The 23,636-nt window shown below is 45.5% G+C and overlaps 2 protein-coding genes across 5 annotated transcripts in view; one reads left to right on the top strand and one right to left on the bottom strand.

The window, feature by feature from the left end:
- Nucleotides 1-290: 290 nt before the first annotated feature.
- RAD51AP1 (RAD51 associated protein 1) lies at nt 291-20,479 on the bottom strand. Its single transcript, XM_055143113.1, has 9 exons — nt 20,350-20,479; nt 15,436-15,485; nt 10,278-10,407; nt 6,650-6,759; nt 6,253-6,339; nt 5,701-5,859; nt 3,860-4,033; nt 2,784-2,933; nt 291-926 (listed from the first exon to the last, which is right to left on the bottom strand). The coding sequence occupies exons 1-9, from the start codon at nt 20,364-20,366 to the stop codon at nt 793-795; spliced, it is 1,011 nt and encodes a 336-aa protein (XP_054999088.1). The 5' UTR covers nt 20,367-20,479; the 3' UTR covers nt 291-792.
- Nucleotides 20,480-20,597: 118 nt separating this feature from the next.
- C6H12orf4 (chromosome 6 C12orf4 homolog) overlaps nt 20,598-23,636 on the top strand; it is a 38,693-nt gene continuing 35,654 nt past the window's right edge. For 2 of the 4 annotated variants that reach the window (XR_008630785.1, XM_055143518.1), the window contains exons 1-2: nt 20,598-20,746; nt 23,403-23,595. Coding sequence is in view for 2 of the 4 variants with exons in the window: in XM_055143518.1 (XP_054999493.1) it covers nt 23,418-23,595 (178 nt within the window). In the remaining 2 variants the exon portion in view is untranslated. Of the gene's footprint in view, nt 20,747-20,799; nt 20,914-23,402; nt 23,596-23,636 lie in introns of those variants that run through there. The other 2 variants (XM_055143519.1, XM_055143520.1) reach the window with 2 other exon arrangements.

Here is a 23,636-nt window from a genome sequence, read left to right as displayed (position 1 = left end):
ATGCTGTCTCATACCATACTAGAAAGGAGTACTTGATATCTACCCTCCTAAGCATTGGAGTAGCATAAAGTGAGTAAGAAAGCCATTCCTCCACCCAAACTTACAAGGAAAAGGCGAAGACTAATTTCATCATGAAATGTACAGTCAGAGACAGAGAGGGGTGATGTGAAGAAGCCAGAGAAAAGCGTTTACCAAAACGTTTTCACTTTTATTGATGGTTCGGACCATGAGGATTTCATAGAAAATTATGGCAGTTCATTTGTTCTACAATCCCCATCTCCTTCCAGGTACATGACATACACATAGCATAGCAATGGTTTCCATTTAGAAAATAATCCTGAATTTCTCCTATAAAACATATGGCTTAAATATGAAACATCCTTGCAACTGAGCCCCGACACCGCCTCGGTCACTGCCACAATTTCAGAACTGTCGCCTGAAGAAACGGAACGAGTCCTTCGGCTCGATAAGCTCGAAATGGGTAAGGCGCCCAAAGAAGAGGAGCGTGTGGAAGGGGACCCTCCTCCAGGTCACACTGAAGGAAGATGACAATTCTGCAGAAGGACCACAGCACCCGAACTCCAGAAGAAAATGACACGGAAATGAACCTCTTCATGAAGGTGTGAGCCGCTTTTCAGAGGACATAATAAAATGGGAAGAGACAGTTTATGAGACAAGGCTTTCGGGTTCCTTTGTATCACAGCAACGTCCTTGAATATAAATACAAATCAAATATGAACACGTCTGCAAAAACGGTGGCCCTCCTCGCCAGCCGTTTCTTTTCCCGCACGCTCAGACGCTTGTGGCACTGGGATGCAAAGGCTTAACTCTGGCGAGCCTGGACAGGCCAAGGCGGAGACTCTGGCCGGGAGACTTCATGGACACGGCTGCCAGGGGTCGGCCCCCGCTGCTGCTTCCAGACGCGGCTGAAAGAAAACACAGTGTTGACTGTAGCACTATTCACAATAGCCAGAATCTGGGAAAAAACCCGAGTGCCCGAAAACCGAAACTCTGGTACATCTACACAAATGGAATACTATGCAGCTGTGAGAAGAGGTGAGATCATGAAATTGGCATATAAGTGGATCGACACGGAGAGTATCATGCTAAGTGAAATGAGTCAGGACAGACATAGACTGCCTGCACTCATTTGTGGAATATAAAGTAACACAACGGGAGACTAACACCGAAGGATAGTAGAGATAAGGGCCAGGAGGATGGCTCCACAGCTTGGAAGCCGGCCTCACATACTGGGGGAAAAGGCAGCTGGGAGAGATAAGGGACCACTAAGTAAATGATGGTTGGAGGGCTCGTTTGGGATGGGAGATTCGTGCTGAAAGTAGACTATGGACTGAACTTGATGGCTGCTTAGTATCTGTTATTGCAAACTATAACACCCAGAAGGAGAGAGTAAAAGGGAATGTGCCTGCCACAGAGGCAGTCACAGGCCGGGGTGGGGGGAGTCAGCGGGGAGGGTGGGAGGGATACTGGGAACACTGGTGGAGGGATGGGTACTCAATCACTGTATGACTGAAACGCAATCACAAAAAAAATTGTAAGTCTGAAACTGTATCCCACGGTGATTTATTAAAAAAATGGAAAAAAGAATGGAAAGCAACAAACACTCCTGGAAGCCAAGGTCAGGGGCCCAGAATGTTAAACCTGCAAGCTAAGACAGAACCGCGGGGAGCAAATCACATGAATATAGGGAATGTATAGAGGCAAGCAATTATATTTTTAAACTATGAGAAAAACATAATGCCTTACGAAAATTGTCATTTTGAAAAATGACCCCCCCCACACACGAGATATATAAATTCTCAAGATTAATTTCAAGACCAAAGGAGAGGCTTATTTTATTATTTGGGGGAGGAGGTTGGCCCATATCAACCTCAGGTTGGCTCAGGGCTTCCTCTTTGCTTTTTACCACTCAGAGACCATTCCCGGCAGGGGTCCTAGGGAACCCTAAGGGGGTGGGCTGAGGGGCCTGCATACAAGGCAAGCATCCCACCCACTGTACTATTGCTCTGGCATGGGAGAGGCTTATTTACTTCTGTAATTTTTTGGTTTTGGGGGCCACACCCAGCTGTGCTTCTGGCTGTGCACTCAAGTATCAATTTTGGTGGGGCTCCGGGACCATACGGGGTGCTGGGATCGATCCTGGGTCGGCCGTGTACAAGTCAGCCAAGGCAAGTGCCCTACACACCGCACTATCTCTCCGGCCCAGGAGAGGTTTATTTTCATGGCTACTGTCAAGATGCACTGTAAAAACATTATAAATATTAAAAATTTCTCATTCTCCCGTTCTCCCATGCTTCAATGTGTAGAGCCTTAGTTTCATTCTTTTCTTTTCTTTTTTTTTCCTTTTAGGGTCACACCCGGCAATGCTCAGGAGTTACTCCTGGCAGCACTCGGGGGGCTATATGGGATGCTGGGAATCGAACCTGGGTCAGCCACATGCAAGGCAAACGCCCTCCCCGCTGTGCTATCGCTCCAGTCCCAGTTTCAGTATTTTCTAGTTTGAGATCTCTTCCTTAATTACTAGAGGCTTCAATTCTTGTCACGTTCATTTCTAGTGGCAGTTCTTCGGGAAATTTCCATATCTGAGTCCAATTTTTCTATTGGGATCTTGTTGGTCTCAGATTTGTATGACAGTTAACTCGCTGGCAGCCTAAACGTCAAATCCACTATGTAGTTTGGTCCATAGGGTTTTATTAAAAAAAAAAAAAAAAAAAAAGTCAAATTTGAAAGATTAGGAGATTTCACATTAAACTGCCGCATACCTGGTGGGGTCCACTTGGGTCTCTTGCTCTCGGCGGGAGCACTGTGTGCTTGCAGTGGTGTTCTAGGGGCCGCTGAAGAAAGAAACCCCGTGTTTGATGGGGACAGACATTCTGCTTTGACAGCAGCTGGAGCAGAGGCTACCGAGGTCGCTGATGCAGGGGGAAAAACAAACAAACAAAAACCACATATGCAAAGTTTTTTTTTCTCCTTTTTTTCTTTTTATTATTTAGTTATACCATATTCAAACACCATCCCGTCACCAGTGCCCATATCACATATGCAAAGTTTGTCAGAGGAAGAAAAGGTCTAGTATGAACGTGTAAAATTATAAAGTCATACAACTAGAAAGATGATGCAATTTGAAAAACTGTTAAGTAACAAAGCTTCGTTGGCTGCCGGAGAATAGCCATCTGTCTATGGCCACACGATGGCCGTGTGGCAAGGCTATGGTACGGATTAACTTGAACCATCCGAACAACCCTGATAGAGATACTGACAGGGCCAAGGTTGGAAAAGTGAACAAAAGGGCCAAGCAATTTGCTGGTAGCTGAGAGCTCAGAAATGTCGGAGCCAGGATTCCAAACCGAACCGGAACCGGGGCTTGAGCTCAGAGGGCGAACCAGGAATTCACAACTGATAAGAACTGCAGGGGGCTGGAGCGATAGCACAGCGGGGAGGGCGTTTGCCTTGCGCCAGGCTGACCCGGGTTCGATTCCCAGCATCCCATAGGGTCCCCCGAGCACCGCCAGGAGTGGTTCCTGAGTGCAGAGCCAGGAGTAACCCCTGAGCATCGCCGGGTAGGACCCAAAAAGCAAAAAAAAAAAAGAACTGCAATAAATAAAGTTTTTTATTAACAGATTTCTCCCTATAGCAGCCAGGTGATATAATACCCACAGCGTGTGGCTGCTGGCACTCTGAATTAAGCGCTGGCTGGGCAGTGTTCCTGTCCACTCCCCGCCCCACACCCAGGGGTCCCTGCTCCTCCCCCAGAGACAACCAGGCGCTGACTGCAGGACACACTGAAGGAAAGAACCAAGCACATGTCCTTGAACCAAATCAAGTGAGCCGAGCTTACCCAAAGCCTTACATCTTGATCTGGGTTTCTTCTCTCTCTTCTCAACGGGGGGTTTGACCTTCACGTCTTTCCTTTTCACGTCTTTCACTTTACTTCCTTTACTTTTCCTTACAGTCATGTCTTCATCCTCATCGTCGCTCTCTTCGAAGTCAGACTCATCCTTGGACTCTTCCCCTGGAACGGAAGATCGGGGGTTTCTGTCTCTGCTCCCAGAGCGTCAGGCCTCCTCCGGGGGCCTCCCCTGTCTCTCTGGGCCTCTCGACCAGGTTCTTGTGGGTCTCTGGGCGGTGTCGCTGCTGGAGGAGAGACATCAGTGGTGGCGGAGAGCGTGGCTGCTGGCTCTGAATCCTAAACCCTCCATGTCCACACTGCGTGGCCTTAGGTGACCAACTCACGGTGCCCGTTTCTCTATGCAGAATCGGGGCTGAGGGCGACAGTCCAGTGGCAGGGTGACTGCCTGCGGGCGTGAGGTCCAGCGTTGGATCCCTGGGACAAGCCCACGGCCAAAGGAGATCCAGACAGCAGTGCTACTGGGAGCTCGGGCAATACAGAGGCAGTTTTTTTTGACAAAAGCACATCAAATAATGATACTGGGCCTAGATAGCGCAGTGGGTAGGGTGTTTGCCTCGCATGCGGCTGACACGGGTTCAATTCCCAACATCCCATCTGATACCCCAAGAACTGCCAGGAGTAATTCCTGAGTGCAGAGGCAGGACTAAGCCCTGTGCATCACCGGGTGTGACCCAAAAAGCAAAACAAACAAACAAAAACAAAACAAAACAAAAAGATACTGATACTCTGAAGATATGCCTGGAAAAGGCAAGTAAACCCACAAATCGTTTATTTTTGATTGTGCTGTTTTTCTCTTTATCAGGGCATTTTAAATTGGGAGCCTTAATTCTGGTTCCACTATCTTTCTTTCTGTGTGGGTGTTTCCGTTTTGGGGTCACACCTGGCAGTGCTCAGGGCTTACTCCTGGCTCTGCACTCAGGGATGGCTCCTGGTGAGGCTCGGGGACCATATGGGGAGCTGGGGGTTGAACCCAGGGTGGCTGTGTGTGAGATAAGTGCCTCGCCCACTATTTCATTACTCCCGTCCCTTGCTCACGATGCCTTTCTTCGGGGGGTGGGGTGGAAGACACACTCAGTGGTGCTCAGGGCCGACTTCTGGCTCTGTGCTCAAGGATCATTCCTGGCAGGCTCAGGGGACCATACTGGGTGCCAGGGCCTGAACCCTGTCCCCATACGCAAGGTAAATGCCCTGCCTGCTGAGCTCTTGCTCCGGCCCCTCCACACGTGTCTGGAGGTTACTTTCTTTCACTGACTCCTTTCTGGTGTTCAACACTCTTACCATCAGCCTTTCTCAGAGTCAGATCCACAGACCACCTGCTCTGAGACCTCCCGGGCTAGACAGATGGAGAGGCTCAAAGGGCCGGTTGCTGGGTTCTTTCAGCCGCTCCCTTATAGCTCTTTTATCACGGCACCTGAGACTTCCGGTCTTTGTGGCTTGTCTGTGACCCTTCACAAGGTCTGGAAAGGCCAGGAGCTTCGTCCTCTCCCCTCTATGGTCTAAGATGAAACGCCCCTCTCCAGAGCGGGCCTCCCTCGACTCTTGTACCTGCACAAGCCTCTTCCACGGTGGATGCCGTTCAACAGCTCCACAACTGCTATCTCACCACTCCTCGAGTTTGCTTAGAGGACAGTTTTCAAAACCCGGCTTGAGGATCACGTCCAGACTAGACTCACCCCTGCTCCCCTCCCCCAACCCTCTGCATAGAAGGGTCTCCAAACTCCTTCCCTGAGCTGCAGCAGATCAATGTCGGGAGGTCGGCGATGACTTACCCGTGGCAAAGTCTGGCTCAGACTCCTCAGACTCCTCAGACCTCTCCCCATCACTGCCCTCCAGGACCATCATCCTCTGCTGGGCCACAGCTTTCGACGCTGCTTTTCTTATTCCCTGGACGCCGTGAAGGTCTTCTTCCTCGGTAATCTTATCCAGATCTTCAAGAGAAGCATAGAAAAGAAAAGAAAAGGAAAGAAAAGAAAAAATAAGAAAAGAAAAAAAGAAAAAATAAGAAAATAAAAAAAAGATAAAAAAAGAAAGAAAAGAAAAAATAAGAAAAGAAAAGAGAGAAAAGAAAAAATAAGAAAAGAAAAAATAAGGAAAGAAAAGAAAAGAAGAGAAAAGGAAAGAAAAGAAGAGGAAAGAAAGAACAGGTAATAATCCAAGCACTGCGGAGCAGACGTGTACGAGGACGGAGTAGCGGTGACAGAGCCTGAGCTTTCCACATAACAAAGTGCTGAGCCTGATCACGCACACACGTATGCAGAGACCCCCCCCACCTGCAGCCCCACAAAACAACAACGATAACCACTATCGTGTCAAAAACTTACCCAAATAGTCACCGGCAACGCTGCAGTTGGAGATGTGGGGGGACCTGGTCACTGTTTCTAGTCCATCACGGTCGAGCTTTTCAACACCTAAATGCAAGGGAAAGGCAGGATTCCGATGCCCCTTAAGCAGAGACGCGGCCAGAGGTACAAGATCGCGTTTGAACCCTCGCATCACCAGTTTCACCCCACCCCCACCCCCACTGCTGCCGGGCACAGCCCTGGAGGTCTTCAAGCCCCAGAGGGCTCGCCCTGGTGGTCCCCTCACCACGCACTGCACTGTCCAGCTGGTCGGTTAAGGACTGCAGGGAGTGGCCCCAGAGCCTTGACCTTGCCCCCCCCGCCCATCAAATCAAGAAAACAAATGAAATCAATATATATACAAAGAAAATCAAGTCACTTTTATCCGGAAACTCCGCCACGCCAGCAGGGACTGTTGGAAGTTCCTTCACGGACAGCGCCAGGGCAACTTCTAAGTCTCTCTTATAGAGCTTGTCATCCAGAGCCATCCTGAAGCGGGCACAAGAAGAATGAGCTTTGAACGCCATCAGTCGCCTCTGAGAAGCAAACGTGCAGATTTTCCAGAAGAGCTGCTAGCCTCAAGAAAAGCGCGTCTAAACAATTGTGGTCAAGGGGCCAGAGAGATAGCACGATGGGTAGCCGGCCTGGGTTCAATCCCCGGCACCCCACGTGGGCTCCGAAGTCCCAGCAGGAGTGATCCCTGAGCGCAGAGGCGGGAGTAAGCCCTGAGTACCGCTTGCGTGTGGCCAAAAACCAAAACAATAATTCCACTCACACCTGCCCTTTGGCGTTACGTCCCTGCCATGTAACAATGGCAACGCTCTTTCTAGACTAGTGCATTTACAACAAGAAGAACTGTTCACTTTCCAAGGAAATAAGGAAGACGAACAGCCACCACAGACGACGAGGGAAACATTTTGAGGGTGCTAGCACTGTTCTGCATCTATTTTCTTTGAAGAGTAACTCGTTCCACGGCTTGGAAGCCGGTCTCACACGCTGTGGGAAAAGGCAGCGGGGATAGAGAAGGGACCACTACGTAGTGATGCTTGCAGGGGAGGCGAGGGATGGGAGATGTGAGCTGAAAGTAGACTGTGGACCCAACATGACGGCCGCTAAGGAACTGTTCTGCATCTTGGTTACGACTGTGTTTACACACACGTGTCCAGTGATCTATTGACCGACGCCTAATGACGTGGGGACTGGGAAGCTGCTCCCAGGGCTGAAGCCTGTGCTCAAACTTGAGGCCTCAAGTTCAACCTCTAGCAAGGCAGAGTCCCCCGACCCCATCCCCGCACCCCTGCACTTCAGCAGCACCTTACCACGAGGCTGCGCACTGGGCCATCTGGCTGCACAGCGAGGACGAGAACTTCGGGGAGCGACCCCCAAGGCCCCCAGCACTGCTTGGTAGAAACCACTATGCCCCCAATCCCCGCCCCCCCATAAAAAACCAAACCCCATGCACAATGATCTGTACAATGAAAACAAGAGCACCTTATGGGCTATACCCAGCTGTGCTCAAGGCTTACTCCTGGCTCTGTGTTCAGGGTTAACTCCTGGGGGTTCCTGGGGGACCATACATGGTACCAGGGACCAACCAAATGCCGGTTGGCTACATGCTAGCCTTACCTGATATATGTGATTAATTTTCCTCACCCCTGCAGCAATGAGCTTTGGTTTGGCATTGCTGTTCCATTTACTAATACTGTTCATATTCCTCTTCTCCCTACCTTCCTCTCACATGGGTTTTGGGCCTCTGAAGATGTCTTTCACTCTCTCTCCTCTCTAGATACTAACTAATGGGATAAGTTCCAGGGTTAGCCTAGAAACTACACGATCTTATCAGGCTCGATAAATCCCAGTGAAAAAGAAAGTACTTTGGGGAGAGTGGGGTGGATACTGTATGGGCCACACCCGATGATGCTCAGGGATCTCTCCTGGGGCCCGGGGAGGAATGTGCCATATGGGATGCTGAGGATTGTACCCAGGCCGGCCACATACAAGGCGAGAGCCGTACCCACTGCATTACTGCTCCGATCCTAAGAAAGTATTTTTTTATATGCGGAAAACTAACATGGCTTAAGTTTTGCAAAGCCTTATGTGGAGCTCGTATTTAACAAGAAGCCTTGTCTGACTGATGATACTGTGTGAGTTCTCACAGTATGTGCGGGGCTGCTGCGACAATGCGTGTGTTGGGTGACTGAGAGTCGCCTGCTGTCCTCCCCAGCAGAGAGACAGACAGACAGACAGACAGACAGGGAGCCGGGGGACCACAGCCTGATGGCAGAAATGGTCCATTCCATGCAGAGCTGCTAGCACACTTACAGAATATCTGAGGGGGCTTGCGGTAAGCACAGAGGTGTGACCGACCACTTACATAGATAAAACATCTGGCAGAGGAAATTCTCTTTGGGAGATTAACTCAAGGAGACACTCTGTCTCCCAGGGACATCTACATTGCTTTTATCTTTCCCTCTAGTTGTATACGGTATCAATACTTGCAATTGTCTGGATAAACACAGGAAGAGACAAAGATCCCAACACTTAGTTTTCTGGGCTCTGAGGGCAAGCAAGGCTTTTACTGCAAATCCCAGACTAAGTCTTCAGGCCAGTTCAGCTTGTCTTTCCCCATGGGGGTTCCTGTCTCTTAAGTCATAACAGCTTGTGTCAAAACCATGCATTTATGGGGCTGGAGCAATAGCACAGCAGGTAGGGCGTCTACCTTGCATGCGGCCAACCTGGGTTCGATTCCCAGAGTCCCATATGGTCCCCTGAGTACTGCCAGGAGGATTTCCTGAGTGCAGAGCCAGGAGTAACCCCTGTGCATCTGTGCATCGCTGGGTGTGATCCAAAAAGAAAAACAAAACAAAACAAAACATGCATTTATGCTTTTCAGACTGTCCCATTTCGATGCTGGGGGTAGCTTTGCCACTCACCCCAAGTCCACCCCAGTCCCACGGCAGGACATTCCTTTATGACCAGCGCCCACGAGTACATCTGTTTCAGAGGATTAACTTCCAAATATTAGGAGCATAGCATTGGGGGTGGACTGGAGCCATAGCATAGCGGTAGGGCATTTGCCTTACACGCGGCCGACCTGAGTTCAGTTCCTTTGGTCCCTCTCGGAGAGCCCGGCAAGCTACCAAGAGTATCTCGCCCGCACAGCAGAGCCTGACAAAGCTACCTGTGGTGTACTCGATATGCCAGAAACAGTAACAATAAGTCTCACAATGGGGACGTTAATGGTGCCCGCTCAAGCAAATCGATGAGCAACGGGATGACAGTGACAGTGACAGCATTGGTGATCTTTTCTGTGTTTAACCAAAGAAAATTGCTCTATAGTTAAATATAAAGTTCAGAATTACTAGAGTTTTGGCTTATAAGTAATCAAGACTGACTTGGGGCACTGTGACAATGAGAGGAAAAATGGAAAGGAAAGGTTAAAGATAAACTTTAAATTAGGCATGCTAGTAAGAGCACGGGAAGCTTCTCTGGGAGAAGGAAAAGAGGCAATCCACTGATGAAACCTAAAACACTTCTGGGTTAATATCCCACAATACTGACTCCTATAATAAGTCCTAACTCAGAGTCTTTGTAGCTGACTACCTAAGATGTAAATGAATGATTTCCTTTCACATTTCTGAACTTCCTATTTAACTCTGTAGCATTGTAGCACTGTCGTCCAGTTGTGCATCGATTTGCTCGAGTGGGCACCAGTAATGTCTCCATGGTGATACTTGTTGTTCCTGTTTTTGGCATATCGAATACACTATGGGTAGCTTGCCAGGCTCTGCTGTGCAGGCAAGATACTCTCAGTAGCTTGCTGGGCTCTCCAAGAGGGATGGAGGAATCGAACCCGGGTCAGCCGAAATGAACCTGAGTAAGCTGAGTGCAAGGCAAACGCCCTACCTGCTGTGCTATTGCTCCAGTCCTATTTAACTCAGAAGGGAATTACTGGCAGATTCCCGTTCTCCTGCACGTATTAAACAGCTGTTTGTCTTACCTCTCACCTTTTTTTAGGGGCTTCCTCTTGAGGTATGTCGTCTTTCTGGAGAGTTTTCAATTTGGGGTTTGGTCTCTCTTCTTTTAATTTTGTCTTGGGTTTCTTGTTTAAGGGGGCAGTGGCAGCAACAAAATCATCTAGTTTTGTACAAAATATAAACAAAAAATATGAAACTGCTTTTTCCTAAGGAAGTAAAGTGTGTGTGTGTGTGTGTGTGTATGTGTGTGTGTGAGTAATGACTGAAATCAGGGCCTTACCCATTTGAGGTCCACTCTATGACTGAGTCACTTCCCTGGACGAAATTCTTGTTTGCTTAATTGGGGTCACACCCAGTGGTGCTGGAAGCCACCAGGTCTATTCCTAGCAGTGCTGGGGTCATGGTCGGGGAAGATGGGGCAAGCATAGTACTATGGATCGATCCCAGTCAATTGATCAATCCCAATCAATCCCAGATCAATCCCACATGCAAGATATGTGTTCTGCTTCTGAGTTATATCCCTGATCCTAAAATTATTCTCTTAGTAGTTGCAACTCATTACGTTGTATGTCCAAGTTGAAATTCCACAATTTTATGAAAATAAATTGTTGGTATATAGCGCTTATCTTCACTTATGCCTTTCCACTTTTTCTCAGTGTCCTTTATTTATTCCTTTTTTTTAATGAGGGTCATTCCAGGAAATGCTCAGGAGTCCTTGTGGGGGAGGGATCGAACACAAGGCAGGCACGCACTGGACCCCACATCCACAGGTGCTCATTTTTACTTTTATTTATTTTATTAACAATGTTTATTTATTTGTTGCTTTTTGGGTCACACCCGGCGATGCTCAGGGGTTCCTCCTGGCTCTGCACTCAGGAATTACTCCTGGTGGTGCTTGGGGGGCCCTATGGGATGCTGGGAATTGAACCTGGGTCGGCTGCGTGCAAGGCAAACGCCCTCCCCGCTGAGCTATCGCTCCAGCCCCTGGTGCTCACTTTTAAAGATATCAGTCTACCAAAAATCAATTCACGGAAAAATTGCAAAGCCAATTAATCTAGTATATGTATGTCAAAGAAAAATAATGGAAACCTCAAAAACCATTAGAAAAGTTATTTAAATCTGTCACTTTGAAAATAGGAAGAAAAAGGTTTTTATGACTATTCTGCTACTGCCCAATTATCTTCTTTCAAAAGCCCATTTATTACCTTTGAATAACTTAACTAAGCCCAGAAAAATCAGAACTTAGAGAGAAAATGGTTCCTATTTGTGGAGTTCTACAACAGAGAGAACTTTCTCCTCCATTACCACAAGAGTATTCTTATAATTATCCTCATGGTAACCTTTTAACTACTGGTAAAATTCATTTTTACTCATAGGCTTTTGTGTTCTATCAGCCCCTGGGACTAATGTAGCCCTACTGGCAATCTAAGACGGTTGCCACAGCTTTCAAATTCATCTGTGATGCGTGGATGATGTTAGGATACACGCAGACCTAATCACTTACTTAGCATTGATTAGTACACAGGTTGTATTTGCTTTTCACAAAAGCTAATGCTTCTCCATGTACTAATATGACAACTTGTGACTTACCCCCTCTGCCCCTTAAGTGTTCTGTCTACAACCGGCGACTTATAAATTTTCGGGGACTCACTGATGATAGTCATTGGGTGCCAAAAGTTCTATTCTATACTATTTCCCAATCTCAGGCACACTCCAGGCTGTGTTCAACACTAAAACAGATGACTTCAAAACGTCTGACTCAAAAAGCTCTGATGATCAGAGAAGAAAATATAAAATCTTCCTCAAGGTGTAATTTAATCGAATATAAGATACATGAAGCTTTTGAGCTTTTTAACCATAATAAATAAGTATGATACCAAATAGGGTTTCAAATTCTTATTTGTTTGCATTTTTTATTGAGGTACAGTTGACAGGTAACATTAATTTCAGAAGTAAAATGGAATGATTCAATATTAAGAGACCATCACTCTAACTCCACATCTGACACCCTGTATCCTTGCAAAATGTTTTCTATTTGGGGAACTTTTATTGTATTTAGTCTTTGTGAAGCAAGATGGTTTTTAATTGAATGAAACTTATTTAGAAACTTATTGAGAGGAGAAAAGGTAGGGAAACGTGTTCAAGAAAGAACACAGCGTTCTTCAGAGTGAAAATAAGCAAAGGAGCACAGAGACCAGGAAGATTCATACTCAAGGGAGAACCGAGCTTGAAGAGCAAGTCAATTGTGGGACACATTTAGATATTAACTGTTACTTTAAAATGTGTGATACAATATTATTAACATCATATCCCATGTCATTTATTTTCCATTTTGTTTTGCTCTGTTTTGTTTTGGAGCCCCATCTGGTGGTACTCCCAGCTTACTCCTGGCTTACTTCCTTACTTACTCACTCAGGGATCACTCCTGGTAGGGATTGGGGGACCATTTGGGGTCTGGAAATTGAACCTGGGCTGGCTGCATGCAAAACAAGTGCCCTACCTGCTCTGTCTCTCGGCCCCCTGTGTCTTATTTATTTTCTAGTTGGAACATTGTACCTCTTATACCCATTTTTCATTCACCCACTCACCCCACCCTATGTAGGATTACATAGCTTCAGGTAGTTTAGGTTTATTGGGTTACTCCCGTTACAGTGCTCCCATTCGTGTTTATTTGTAGCTTCTTTCTTAGTGTTCTGTTGACTTGTAAATAATGTTTTTCTCTTCTCCTTGAGTCCTTTGCATAGTTTATTCAGAGCAAGTCCTTTTTGTATGGACAAAGAAAGACATTTAATTGGCTTTGAATATTATTAATTCCCGGGCATCTGCTTTCTTGACTGTAGCCTTGGTTGCCCTCAGTTCCTAGCCCTCTAAAAGGCAGGGTCCCAACGGGGGACGAGACGGACCCAGGGCAAGTGGTAAGTTATGTGCTACCCTGGCATCGAGATGGGCCTGGCCAAAGTGCCTCATTCTTAACTGTAAATTAAGAGTCTGATCATGGACAAGTGCTGTCATGATCTTAAAGTAATGACGAGACTAGGACCCTGCTAGGGATAGGAAAGACTAATCTGGCCTGAGCACTGCAGTCTGAGATTGAGATGGCCCCAGGAGAGCAATTCTAAAAGTTTAATGGTCTCTTGCTATGCCCATTCAAAACTCATATGTTTGTTGGACAAGGAGAAGAGAAACACAACCCTGGGATTTCATCATTGATGGGTCCTGCTGAAAGCTTGAATTGTTACATTGTAGATTCCAGGCTCTGGCCCAGCCTAGTCTTTGGGATGTAGATTTCAGGTGCTGCCCGGTTGTAATTGACAATGTAGATTTCATGTGGCAGCCTAGCCCAGTCTTTGGAATGTAAATCCCAGTGCTCTTCAGCCCAAGGAAGGCTTCGGTTTTGGTTTTGTACCTTCTTTCCAGATGCCTAGATTACTGGCCTGCAGATACAAGAGAATAATGTTGCCTCAATGTTCTTCCTGTAAGATCTTTTGGTGTCTTTGGTGATGTCAATGTATTGCGCCATGAGCAAAAAGGGGTTCCGAGAGAGAGACATGGGGAAGGAGAGACTAGAAAAAGGAGCCGAGTAGAGAGAGGCCGGAGCTGGGAGTGCAGGAGATGGGAGTTTAAAGATTGAATAAACAGTAACAAATCAGCAGCCAGCTGGGTCCTCCTCTTTCCTTCGCCTTTACTTGACCACTGGCCGCCTGTTCCAGTCTACGGCAAGCCTCGGCCCCCTGTCTCTTATTTATTTTCTAGTTGGAACATTGTGCCTCTTATACCCATTTTTCATTCACCCACTCACCCCACCCATACTGGCAACCAATCTATTCCCTGAAACAGAGCTTTTGCAAGTTTTTAAGATTCCACAGTAACTTCGTACACCAACAACATTAACTTTGACGCTAGTGTAATCATGTTACCTATTTTTTAGACATAATTAAATTATACCTTTAAATTAAATTTACAACTTTATTTGAAACAAATTTCAAAACCTTAATTAAAAATATTCCACATGTAAGTGAGATAATATAATCTTTCTCTGTCTAACCTAATTTACTTAGCACAACACCCTAAAGACCCACACACATTCTCACAAAGAACAAGATTTCCTTTTCATACAGCTAATAGTCTCTTGTGTATATGCACGTTCCCTCCAATGTGCTGGTGGACACCGGTTATTTCCATAGCGGGGCTCCCATAGACAATGTTGGAGTGGACATGAGATAGCATGCATCTTACTGAATTCGTGTTTTTATTTTCCTAGGAGAAATACTCAGAAGTTGGATTCCCCACCCCCCCCCCCAAAAAAAAAGTTGGATTCCAGGATCATATGACAGCTGTATTTTAACTACCTGAGGAACCTCCATATTGTTCTCCACTTGGTTGTCCCAAGACAGACCCTTTCCTCCAGGACCTGTTCACCCCTGGCTGACGCTACTGTAACGCTGCCATTCTAACTCATCATAGCTTTTGTTTCTGCAGTGTGAGAGATCAAAATCAGGCCTGTCCTGGTCCTTTTCATTGTGGTTCTGATTTGCTTTCCTTGATGATGATGATTTATTTATTTATTTATTTATTTGCTTTTTTGGGTCACACCCTGCGATGCACAGGGCTGACTCCTGGCTCTGCACTCAGGAATTACTCCTGGTGGTGCTGGGAGGACCATATGGGATGCTGGGGATCGAACCTGGGTCAGCCACATGCAAGGCAAATGTCCTACCCGCTGTACTATTGTTTCAGCAACTCCGTGATGACTATTAATGATGGATAATAACCATTTCACGTACCTGTTGACCCTCTTATGTCTGCTTACAAAAATTTCCTCTTCAGATTTACTGCTCGGGGTCCTTTTTTTTAAACTGAACAGTTACTGAGGATTTCACATTATATTCTGTACACAACTGTGTCTCAAACAGACATTGTTTTCCTTCTAAGGGAAGGACAGATGGTGACAACCCCAACTTTGGAAACATGGACCTTGTGTAGTTTTGAACTAAATAGCCATTTCACCTGGCTCAATCATTCATACTTACCTACACATCCCAAGTGCTTATTACTAAATTATTTTTCCTAACCTACCTCTTATGCAACTGCAAAATAAGTTCAACATATGAATTCTATGCATCACACACATACATACGATGCATATATGTATATCTGGGATCTTTTAAGCAAAATAAGGTCTACTTACCATCACTGTCAGAGTCATCAAACTGTGAGTAATCGACTGACTTCTTCTGTCTACAACCAAGAAAAAGATTTTCCTTTACACAAACATCAAATTTCCAAATCCAGTGTTCAAGGTCATTAATAGTTTCGGGTAAATGGATATGTGCTTGAATTCCCTTTAAGAATACATAAATGTGGACCAAAGAGATAAAACACCAGGCACATCCTAATGCAGCAACAACAACAACAAAAAACTGAGGGGGGGGGGAAGAAAACATAAAACATAAATGTAAAACATGATCTGTGTTTTATAGCAGGGCATTTAGCACTGGCTGAAAGTTTCTAACTATACTTGCAATACCTGATAAGAAATAATTAGTTCAGAAAACCCCCGCACACACAAAAAAACCCTTAAATAACAAAATGTATATACTGTTAAATTGTTAATAGGCACTTATGTGTTTATGTATTTTTACTTAATATGTGCACTTTTTGATTTATGTTTCTATCATCAGACCAACACGCAAGTTTGAATAATCAGTTTTCAGTCAGCTGCTTTTTCAAGTAAAAATGGTGCCTAGGGGATGGATCAGAGCTCATGCAATAAAGTGTTGGTGCTTGTTTTGCACACAGCCGACCTGAGTTCAAATCCCAGCACCGCATATAGTCCCCTGAGCATCTCCAGGAATGATCCCAGAGCACCGAGCCAGAAGTAAGTTCTGAGTGCTGCTGGATATAGTTCACCCCCTCACAGACCCTCCCTTAAAAAAATTGTGCCCTGGGCCAAAGATGCCTCAATGAACTGGCAAGCATGCATGTACACAGGAAGTCTGGGTTCTAGCCTTGGCACTGCACAATCACCCACAGTACCACAAGGAGTAACCCCAAGCACTAAGCCAGGATTAGTCCCTGAGCACCAAGGCTGCTGGGTCTTACCCATAAACCAAAAAGCATGTATATTTAAATGAGTCGTGACCTCTGAATAAAGGCTAATCTGACCATAACTCAGTCTCAAGAGTTTTTCCTTATGACGATCATTGTAAGAAGATTCATGAAACTTCTCACTTTCTCAAGAGAGAATATTAAAAAAGCATAGTTTTATTATTTTCATACTTTTTGGAGTTAAGACGTAGAATAAAACAGGAAAATCCTGAAATTGAACACTGGGCAATAAAATCTATTATATAGGGTCTATTAAAATCACATTAGGGGCTGGAGCAATAGACAGCAGGTAGGGCATTTGCCTTGTACACAGCCGACCCTGGTTCGATTCCCGCATCCTATATGGTCCCCTGAGCACTGCCAGGAGTAATTCTTGAGTGCATAAGTCAGGAGTAACCCCTGTGCATCGTCAGGTGTGATCCCCCCAAAAAAGCAAGAAACAACAACAAAATAAAATTACAATAAAGTCAAGAATTGAGCTGCCATAAACATAATCCTTACTGCTTTATCAAATATATTTTAGCAAATCTGGTGCTTTTTTCTTTTTGTATTCTGAGCATATGGCAGTAAAGAATATAATAGAATATAATACCTATTAGTTCAGTTTGGTATCACTATCTTGATTTGTGTGAAGGTGTTAATAATTTTACCACCATCACATTGCTATGTGATGGAAATAAGATGGAAATACACTCTTAGGAAAAAAGAAGATGGGAGGCATCACTTTTCCCAACCAACCTCAAACTCTACTACAAAGCGGTAATAATTAAAACAGCATGGTACTGGAACAAAGGCAGAGCCGCAGACCAATGGAACAGGGTTGAATATCCTTAAACACACCCTCAAATACACGATCATCAAATCTTTGATAAGGGAGCAAGAAATGTGAAATGGAGCAAGGAAAGCCTCTTTAACAAATAGTGCTGGCAAAATTGGACAGCTACATGCAAAAAAAAAAAAATGAACTAAAGATCTCAACATCAGACTATAATCCATCATATACATTGAAGAAAAGGTCAGCAAAACCCTCCACGTCATTGAAGCTAAAGGTATCTTCAAAGATGACACGCCACTGACCAAGCAAGTGGAAACAAAGATAAACAAATGGAACTATCTTAAACTAAGAAACTTCTGTACCTCAAAAGAAACAGTGACCAGAATACAAAGACAATCTACAGAATGGGAAAGGATATTCACGCAATACCCATCTGATAAGGGGTTGATATCAAGGATATACAAGGCACTTGTTGAACTCTACGAGAAGAAAATATCCAACCCCAACAGAAAATGGGGCAATGAAATGGACACTCTCAAAGAAGAAATCCAAATGGCCAAAAGGCACATGAAAAAATGCTCTTCATCACTAATCATCAGGAAAATGCAAATCAAAACAACAAAAAAGATATCATCTCATACCACAGAGACTGGCACACATCCAAAAGAACAAAAGCAACCGCTGTTGGTGTGGATATGGGGAGAAAAGGATTCTCCTTCACTGCTGGTGGGAATGTCAACTGGTTCAGCCCCTTTGGAAAACAGTACGGACGTTTCTCAAAAACTTAGAAATTGAACTCCCATTTGACCCAGCAATATCTCTGGGAATATATCCCGGAGATACAAAAAAGTATAGTCGAAATGACATCTGCACTCCTATGTTCATTGCAGCAATGTTTACAATAGCCAGAATCTGGAAAAACCCTGAGTGCCCGAGAACAGATGACTGGTTAAGGAAACTTTGGTACATCTACACAATGGAATACTATGCAGCTCTTAGAAAAAATGAAGACATGAAATTTGCAAAAAAGTGGATCAACATCGAGAATATCATGTTAAATGAGTCAGAAAGAGAGGGACAGACATAGAAGAATCACACTCATTTGTGGAATATAAAGCAACAGAACTGGAGACTAACACCTAAGGATAGTAGAGAATAGGCCCAGGAGGACTGCTCCACAGCTTGGAAGCCGGCCTCACATGCTGGGGGAAAACGCAGCTGAGATAGAGAAGGGACCACCAAGTAAAGAATGCTCGGAGGGCCCGCTCGGGATGGGAGATGCTGGCTGAGAGTAGACTATAGACCGACACGATGACCACTTAATACCTCTTACTGCAAACCACAACACCCAAAAGGAGGGAGCAAAAGGGAATGCCCTGCCACAGAGGCAGGGTGGGGTGGAGGGAGGACAGGGTGGGGGTGGTGGGAGGGATACTGGGACCATTGGTGGCGGAGAATGGGCACTGGTGAAGGGATGGGTACTCGAGCATTTTATGACGGAAACATAAGCACAGACGTTTGTAAGTCTGTAACTGTACCTCACGGTAATACATTAAAAAAAAGTTTTTAAGGGAAAAAAAATAAGATGGAAATATGCAAAAAGCACTGCCTTAGTATTATTGTGAAAATAGTTTTGATCTCATAAACCTCCTGAAGAGTCTGAGGGGCTTCTAGGGAGGTCTGGGAGGTCTGCAGAACATATTTTGACAACCATTGTTTCAAAGGTATTCCATCTTCCTTTCTTTGAGGTATAAAGCCATTTATAAACTTAATATGCTTGAAAGAGTTCACACAGCTATTCCTTCAGGAGCCCCACCTCTGAACACACAGCTTTCCCTAGACATCTGCATCTTAGTTAACCCAGGCCAAAAAATCCTGGAAACTGGCCTTATTTCTGTTTCCCCTTTACCTCCACATCTACTTCATCAGCAAGTTTTGTCAGCAGTACTTTTAAAACACACCCCAAATTCTGTTTCATTCCATGTCTCCATGTCACTCCTAACAGGTACAACTGCCTCCTCACGGACTCCTTGCCCCCCTGCTGCTCACCCCCATGTCCCACTCATCTCAGCAGTTGCTAAACTCTGTAAAACCAAACTGATGACTCTCTCCTCTTTATAAGCCTCCGTCGACTCTCATTGCGATTAGAACCAAAATTCAACCTCCTCTCTAAAGCCTGAAAGGTCCTGCCTGTTTGGAAACCTTTTACGATTGACACCTGCACTACCGGATCAAACACATTCAAAGATTTTACTAAACAAACGGCTGGCACTAGGGCTCTACTGCGCTTCACGTCGATTTAAGCAAAGGAATTATTTGAGAATGAGTATTCTAGCCCAGAGGTTCTAGAAGCAGGTCGACTGGGTCTGAGGATGATCCTTCCACACTAGCTGTGTGCGTGACTCCAGCCAACTGACTTTTGCAGGTCTTGGAATTTAAGCCCAAACAATCTCAAAGGGCCCTAGGGATGAAAAACGGGAGGGTTACGTAAGGTCTCCTTGAAATGCAAAGCCATGTACTAATACTAAGACAACAGTTGTATTATTGACTATTGCATTGTATTATTATTGATTAAATGAGGCAATAGGACGGGAAGCAAATGTAGAGAGTATGGGGGAATATTGTCTGCCATGGAGGCAGGGGGAGGGTGGGAAAGGGGGGTATACCGGGGATATTGGTGGTGGGGAATGGGCACTGGTGGAGGGATGGGTGTTTGATCATTATGTGATTGTAACCCAATCATGAAAGCTTGTAACTATATCTCACGGTGATTCAGTAAATTTTTTTAAAAATCCATGTAAGAAAATATTGATTTTCAAGATGACAAAATTAATTGCACAGCTGTGCAATTAATATAAATTTCAGCCAGTAGTTGTGCAATTACCTTTTCATTAACTGTTAATTTTTCATTTGTCTAATTAGCAAATTAATGAATGAAAAATTATATAAATGATACCAAGTAGCTGAAATAAAAAATTCAGAATTCATGAAATAAAAAAAATAGGAGGGAAAACAACGGAAAGCGAGGAAACTAGGACGTTGGGCTACTTAGGGGGGAGAGGTGGCTCTCACTGGAGACTGGGGGGGTCACTGCATCACTGCCCACCCTTCGCACAACAGCCACCTTCGCCGCGACAGGTCCTTTCTCCCTTGATCGTTGGATACAAGCTACGTGCGGCGTCTTCCCCCTCTTCCCGCCGGAAGTCACGAACTTCTTACCTCTGGGGCCGCACCATGGTCCCTTCCAAGGCTGAACACTTTGCAGCACTGAAGTCCCAGTTGGCGGGGTCGGTACTCGCAGGGTCAAGGCGGTTTCAATTCCCGCTCAAATCCGGACATCAGAGTCCCCGCCTCCCCCGCCGCCTCCTCCAATCAGCACCAGGCAGGCTTGAGCCCGCGCAGGCGCCTTGCGCGAGTGCCGGGTTCTTCCGCATCCGGTCCCGCAAAACACCTAGCTTGAGCTTTACTGCGCGGGACTTTCGTCACAACGCTGCCTCTGAAACACACCCCGGGAGAAGATCGCCGACTTAAGCTTAAACGAAAACGGACGACCCTGAGTCCAGATGAAACAAAGAGGCGAAATATGGAACAAAGTGCACCGAGGAATGTTCCGCAGGTGTGCGGGCCCGAGGCGGGGGTGGGGGGGAAAGGTCTAGGCGAATCTGCCGAGGCGAATCTGCAGACTGCGCAAACCTGCGGGCAAGTCAGCTGATTCGCGGTCCGGCGGCGGCTCTCTGACAGCTGCGGGTGCTCGGCTCGCTCGGGGTTTCGGAGCGAGGGGAGGTGAGCCCACCGCCCGCACCCAGGGAGCCCCCTGGACTGTTTCCATCATTGGGCTGGAGCTTCTCGCTCCGGCCTTCCTCCCTTTTCTTAATTTAAGCTCAGCGCCCCATCCACCCTGTTTGTTGCATGGGTTCGAGTCTGGCTTCGTGTTCTGGGTTTTGGAGGGGGTGTTGGTATGCGGAGGGAGGCTCTGGGGTCACACCCGGCCGTGCTCAGGGGCTTACTCCTGGCTTTGCACGCAGGGATCACTCCTGCAAGTGTTTTTTTTGGGGGGTGTGTGTGTGTGACGGGGGGCGTGGAGGTGTCATATGTAGTGCTTGAGGATTGAACTCCGTCGGTTGTGTGCAAGGCCACCAAGTTACTGGCACTACTAACTACCTCTCTGACTCCCGTCCTTGTATGTTGCAAAAGAAACCTTTCTTGGTTTCATCGTTGCAAAAATAAAGATTTTTTTTTAAATAGAGGAGGGAAAACAAAATACACTTGTTGAAACGCTCTACCTCTAAATGGTAAGCCGGTGGGAGCCAAAGCTAATATTGTTTGCTTACCGAAAACATTAAATCTGAACAAGATTCCACGTGGACTGTTACTCCTTTTCTTTTTACACTCTGCTATGTCGAACCTTTACTTCCTCTGCCTTACAAGCGTGTCCTGGGAGCTGGAGTGATAGCACATTGGGTAGGGCGTTTGCCTTGAACGCGGCCGACCCGGGTTCGATTCCCAGCATCCCATATGGTCCCCTGAGCACCGCCAGGGATAATTCCTGAGTACATGAGCCAGGAGTGACTACTGTGCATTGCGGGGTGTGACCCAAAAAGAAAAAAAAAGTGTGTCCTGAATGAGCAGCTTAAGATTTGGGGATGGGTATTGATATGTTTATAGAGAACTTTTATTTTTTCATTTCTAACTTTGATTTATTGACTTGTGTTTCCCAGGTGCTTTGGGTTTTCTATTTAAGTAATCCTCAGGACATGAGTTAAAAGATTTACTGGCACCTATCTAAGTCGCTGTCCCGTCCCACGGGGCTTGGTCAACGTGGGTAGCCGGGAGAGGGTGCTCGAGTAAAAAGGAGACAGACACAGAAGAGACACAGACAGACACAAAGGAATGGGAGCAAGCTCCAATTTTATTTCTCTTAAGCTAGTTTTTTATAGTTGATTATCTGAGGAAGTGGGCAGAATGGGAGAATAGCAAAGAATGCAAACGTTTAACGAAACTGGAGGTGGGCCCTGATGGCAGTTACCCTGGGCATTGTTCTGCAACCTTCAGAAGGTACTTTGATATTTTCCCCAAGAAGCGGTTGTTCCTTAGTTACAGGTCAGGTTGTACTGACATATTGGTTCCCAGGCATTGGTTCCCGGCGAGTCGCTACTTAAAGAAGGAGTACTAATAGCAGAGGAGAGAGGTAGCAGTGATCTAAGCAAAGGGAAAGCTTTCCAAAAGATCATGAGTGGAAAGAGAGCCTTTGTATTGAGAGAAATTCAGTCTCGCTGGAAAATAAAGATGATGAACTTGTGTGTTGGGTTGGTGAGGGCTAGAGGTGCAACTTCTGCAACAAGAGTCTTAAGATATAAGCTGGGGTCCTGTAGTCTGAGTTAAGGAATTTGAAGTTTATGGAGAGTAATGGAATGTCAGAGAAATAGTTCAGAGCACATAGACAACATGACCAGATAGGCACTCGGAGAAATATTATGATGTAACTTCAAAATATCGAAAGGTATGAGAACCTGGTTTGGAAAAGCTGAGGGGTTGGGCATCTTTAGGAAGCTCATAAGCAGGTTCTTATTTGATGTTGATTTTTCTTATTTTCAGCAAGATTTCCTTTGAGTTTAATTTGCCTAGAGGGTCCTGGACAATCCCTGATTTGTGTTTTATTTTTTTTTTGTTGTGTTCAACAACAATAATTGTTTCTTAAATTCCATGTCTGATGCCAATGTGATCCATCCTCCCTCCCTCCCTCCTTCCCTTCCTTCCTTCCTTCCTTCCTTCCTTCCTTCCTTCCTTCCTTCCTTCCTTCCTTCCTTCCTTCCTTCCTTCCTTCCTTCCTTCCTTCCCACACCTGAAAGTGCTCAAGGCTTAAGTTCTCCTGGCTGTGCACTCAGGGACCGGTACTGCCAGGGCTCAGGGGACCGTATGGGATTCCTGGGATTGAACCAGGGTCGCTGCATGCAAGGGAAGTTCCCTACCCACTGTACTATCATTCAGGTTTCAAATGTAATCTTTCCTTAAACATTCTTCCTTCCTTGTTCTTCAGAACCTTACGTAGGAAATGCTAAGTACTTTTCTCGACTTAATATATCTTAAGTGTCAAGTAAAGAGAAATACTTTGTTTTTAAGGGATAGAGAAAAACTGGGATAATTGGCGTAGACAAATAAAATGTGTGAGGGTGTGACTTTTTTTTGAGTTGGTATAGCAATAATGAAACGGGTTTCTGTGGACTTATAACCTGCTGCTTAAAAATATATATATTTTTTTGTTCATTCTACAGAAACTACTCTAGACGATGAAGAAAAACAGAGAAAGATTCTACAACAGAGAAAGGGAATTTGTGTATAAATTTAAAGTAGGTCACCAGTGCTTAGAACTGAGGGTTCCCCTCCAATTTCCCGTCGAAGAGAATGCCAGCCACTTACATGGTCGTCTGATGCAACTGCACAACTTACCCTGCTTTATAGAAAAAGGTTGGTCTTGAAAATACTCCTTTAGGGATGAAAGGATAGTG

Source organism: Sorex araneus, chromosome 6 (genome assembly GCF_027595985.1).
Source record: "Sorex araneus isolate mSorAra2 chromosome 6, mSorAra2.pri, whole genome shotgun sequence".
NCBI lineage: Eukaryota > Metazoa > Chordata > Mammalia > Eulipotyphla > Soricidae > Sorex > Sorex araneus.
This window is presented reverse-complemented; position numbering and strand designations above follow the sequence as displayed.